This window comes from Henckelia pumila, chromosome 2 (genome assembly GCF_033568475.1).
Source record: "Henckelia pumila isolate YLH828 chromosome 2, ASM3356847v2, whole genome shotgun sequence".
In the NCBI taxonomy this organism is placed as follows: domain Eukaryota; kingdom Viridiplantae; phylum Streptophyta; class Magnoliopsida; order Lamiales; family Gesneriaceae; genus Henckelia; species Henckelia pumila.
In genome coordinates this window covers 102,944,866-102,949,314 of record NC_133121.1, presented here as the reverse complement: position 1 = coordinate 102,949,314, position 4,449 = coordinate 102,944,866, and the positions used below count along the sequence as shown (strand labels likewise).

The window sequence follows — 4,449 nt, the reverse complement described above, 5'->3', positions numbered from 1 at the left end:
ATAGGCAGACACTTGAAAGAAACTCATAGATAAGTAATGTATTGTAATAAAAAATAAATAAGAAATGATAGTAGATATAATATTTGATTTGATTAATAGATTATAGTTGATTTGATTTGATTGATTAAATTTTATATAAAATTTATAAATTACCATTTTATCCTTTTAAATAATAAATAAAATATAAATCATATTATTTATAAGGGGTAATATAATAATTTAAATTCAATGATTTGATCGATGTAAAATTATAATTAATAGATGATAAATAATATGATGAAAAAAAAATGGGATTAAAGAGGATAAATTTATACATGGATTATTAATAATGCTATCAAACATAGCCTTAAAACATAAGAGAAGATGTTGCTCGAGATGTATGCATAAACTACGCCTGTTTTTAATATACTTTTGCTAGCAAAGCGCGGGAATGTCGAGTCCAGTTTACAGGGAATATATTACATCATTTAAGGGAGCCAATATTCGTACTCTAATTCTAAGTAAAAATCTACGAAAACTGCACTAATTATCCTACGTAAATGTGGTACATTCTGTTTATACCACCAAATGAATAACTAATAAGGCGTGGAATAAGGAGGACTATACTATGCGGAAAAATGGTGACGGCATCGTCACCAAAACCAGCTAAAACGACTATCGATGGCCTTGACTGAAGTGGCTATCAAAGGCATTCCTCCATACTCAACCGCGAAACGATTGACGCACTGCGATCTTCTTGAATTGTGGCCTCCCAAGCTACTAATCCCGGTGGAGCCAATCTCATATATTTTACCTAGATTACAGCATGAGCTGGGAAGCATTAATATTCAATATTCAGAGACTTACTACACTGAACTTCATGAGATTTCGTTTCCCACCACCAAGATGTGGAAGAAACCCAAGAAATGAATGCTGCATTTGTTGCTTTTAGACAGAAGGTTAAGCATGTGGAGTAATTGTTATTTTTGGAAACGTAGCTTTAATTAGGATTTCATGCAAGAAAAAAAAATGAACGTTACAGGGAATCATCTTATATGACACTTAAAAGCTCCATGACCACAACAAGAACAGAAAATAACTGATTTAAAAGAAGTGGAATATAAACTAGCGCAAAAGCGTTTCAATCCAAAGCTATCACTTAAAGGCCAAATAACAAAATTATGAGTCTATGACAGTTAAAAGGCCAAATAACAAATCTAAACCAGCACACCATTTTAAAAAGGTTCATGAAAGCTTGCAGGAAGAAAGAAGATTGAGCAAAAAGAGAGAGATTACACCTTTCACCCAGATGGGCGGAGCACGAGTAGCATTTGCAACGAGGAAAGACATTGCAATATCTTCACAATTTCTAATAGATTCATACCATTGATTAAAAGCTGTCAGATTTGCAAAACGAGAAGCTGAAAAATGTTTTTAAATAAATTTCTGGTTTGATAAGTACCTGTTCTTGGTCACATATTCTCGAATGGACGATGGCATCTCGTAAGTGTACATGTTGAGATATTTCTTATGAAAGAAGGCAGCCTTTGAGAGAATCATACTGTATGTACCAGTCCACCAAACAGACCACCATCCACTGTAAATATAAGTGTCCTGATCACCTTTCTGCGACAGAGAAAGACCAGTTGAAAGTGCTGCTCAAAACACGATCTGAAGCAATTCTTCAGACATTTTACCCCAACATTGGAGTAGAGAAATTTATATATCAATTTGAGCTCAGGTGAAGAGGGCTTACACAGATGCAATCTGATTCAAGAATTGTTAGCATGCAGAGAAGCAAAAAAATAATTTTATACAACAAAAACAGCTATTGTCATATGGACAATGTGACTACATGGATATAGAGCTCAATATTTGCATCATTGTACACTGGAAATGTTTCAGAGTACAGAATGAACATGCAGACGTGATCATTGGAGCGCCACAAAACAATTTGCCAACTTACAACAAACTGATGAAACACGGAGATTCTAGCAAAGGAAACGAAATTAGCAGTGGAAAGGCTTAAAAATATAACTTCTTATGGAAAAAGCACGAGCTTCAAAGTGGCATATTTGTTGGTTTAACCTTATGTAGTTGCATTAACAAAAGAAGCACAAAGTAAAAGCACGGACCGATTTATCGACCCAATGAATGCGAGGCACAAATCCCACCATCGTGTCTGGTGCACTCTGCCAGGTCCTGAAAGCAAATTCCACTGTTGTGCAAGGGAATATAATATCATCATCAATGGAAAAAACCACATCTGACTTCAAATCCTTGATTTCTTTAAATCTGTTATTCAAACTGTCTTCTACATTGATATCAAATTTTAACTCAATTTCCCGACCATCTTTTGAATTCTGTTTGATCACATGTGTAAGAAAACTGACAAGAGAATCTGAAGGAGGGTCAGGCTCACTCCACACTATGTGGAAGGAATCAAGCCCAGGACATGATGCATAATGAGATATGGACTGCTTCAGAAGATCATTTCTTTTCCAAGTGTTCATCAATATGGTATATCCTTCCCTATACAACGGATTTACATCCGAATTAGCATGAGGTGACCAATTAAAACAGTTGTATCATTATAGTTTATACAGTCATCTCAAGTTCCTGAATAAACCATTAAAAAATAATCCAAGAAAAATGCTCGACCCCTATGCTTACGAGTCAAAATAAACGAAATCATGTCTACCGAGTTGAATGATTTTTATAATTCGTTGAAAAAGAAACAACACAGAAATTAATAGCAACATATGTTGATCAGAACAAAACAAATAGCAACAGATGATAATATGCTCCTAAAGTAATGGCATGGAAATATAAAGATTTTACTGGCTATCATAACTCTAGTCACCAGGCACATACAACGAACAAAGATAAAATATTTGACCAGCTCTTCCTCATTCCGAAATGACACATCCTTCCTCAATTTATTATATTATATTTAAATATCTCAGGTAGTTACGTATATCAGAGAAAGACGATATGAAAGCAAATGCTTTGTGCAGCAAAAAATAAAGCCTTGCGTCACAGACAAAACAGAGAGAACACCCAGACGTCAAATTGGGTTGTTTCTTGGACAACTTGCCATTTTCTTTGTTCTGGCAAACGCAGAATATATATAGGTTTAATTTTCAATTACGTAAAGTAAAACAAAGGGCTAATTAATAGTTTCCGGGCAAACTACAGAAGAATATTAATTATCAGTCGCCAATTGTCGCTGCATTGCTGCAAATGGAAACTCTAAATGCTACTTTTAGAAGACATCTCCCAAATTAGTAACAGAAAAATTTAATGGTTTTCTTTCCCTCGAAAAGCCTATCATTAAAGTGAAGCCGAAGATGGATCAATTGTTCAATTAAGCAACAAAAAACGACAAAGAATTAACGAGATATCCTAGCATTTACTACCCCAATCCAACGATTGCGCACACATCATAGCAGCTTCCTCTCAACGAAAATTAAAGAAAAACTTATCGCAAAATCCAATACAAAAAATCGCAGGACTTTTGAGAATACTAACCGGGGGAAGGAGGAAGCGTACAGAGCAGCATCGCTCTGCTCCCATCCCAAAAATGACGCCGTACGCCCTGAAAACGCGATAAACGAGAGCACAACACAACATGCGAGCAGCAACTTAATCTTGGACGATCCAACCGCTAAAACCGCTCCCTGCCTTATAGTCCGACGGCTGAAAAGGCTGGACCTCATGGTAGTCATAGGAATTCCGACGGCACGCTGATAGTGAAATCACCGCGGATCGGAGCCCGGTCTCAATGCAGCTCTCGGAATGGGCGGATTCCGGCTTCGATGATTGGCAGGGGCCGGTGATGACGTCATACCTCGATTTCCATATTTAGGCAGATATTCGACTTCGAGAGTGTGTGTGTGTGTGTGTGTGTGTGTGTGTGTGTCGAGCGAATGAAAAATGAGATCTGGACAGGTGTGGTGCTGCTTGTAAATTCCATTCTTCTAACTTTTTTGAATTAACCTTTATTTAATAAAAAAAATTTTTAACAAGTTTGCGAGAGTGATGCCACGTATACATCGATATTATTGATTGATCGAATTTTTATATGATAAAAGATTAAAGTATATAATTTTCATTCCTTAAAATTTCGCCATATAATACAATATGATATGCTATAATAGCAAAATTTTAACGTATAATAGATGTAAAGAGCAATCTATACGATATTTGATATAAATTTAACATTATTCTATTTATGTGTACTTTGAAACATTTATCGATAACTCATTATTGATTTATTCTATGTTTGTTCGAATTCTACAAAATATTAGTATCATTCTAACTTATCGAAGTATATTAATTTATTATATATCTTTCATTATCTCATCTATGAGTTAAAAGATACTTTGTAGTAAATAAATAATTTAAAAAATAGCTTCTTTTTTATTGGTACTATAATAATAGGGGGATCGAGATTATGAATTCCCGGTC

The 4,449-nt window shown here is 35.0% G+C and overlaps 1 protein-coding gene across 1 annotated transcript; it reads right to left on the bottom strand.

Moving 5' to 3' along the window:
* Positions 1-377: 377 nt before the first annotated feature.
* Positions 378-3,931, bottom strand: LOC140882817 (glycosylinositol phosphorylceramide mannosyl transferase 1). Its single transcript, XM_073289023.1, has 5 exons — positions 3,511-3,931; positions 2,115-2,511; positions 1,442-1,605; positions 1,278-1,348; positions 378-793 (listed from the first exon to the last, which is right to left on the bottom strand). The coding sequence occupies exons 1-5, from the start codon at positions 3,705-3,707 to the stop codon at positions 633-635; spliced, it is 990 nt and encodes a 329-aa protein (XP_073145124.1). The 5' UTR covers positions 3,708-3,931; the 3' UTR covers positions 378-632.
* Positions 3,932-4,449: the final 518 nt, after the last annotated feature.

Excerpts from the sequence above, each read along its gene's own strand:
- LOC140882817 (XM_073289023.1), bottom strand. The coding sequence starts at position 3,707 with ATGACTACCATGAGGTCCAGCCTTTTCAGCCGTCGGACTATAAGGCAG. Across the intron at positions 1,606-2,114 it reads TTCATTGGGTCGATAAATCG|AAAGGTGATCAGGACACTTA; the intron begins GTCCGTGCTTTT and ends TCTCTGTCGCAG. Across the intron at positions 794-1,277 it reads TCCGCCCATCTGGGTGAAAG|GTAAAATATATGAGATTGGC; the intron begins GTGTAATCTCTC and ends GCTGTAATCTAG.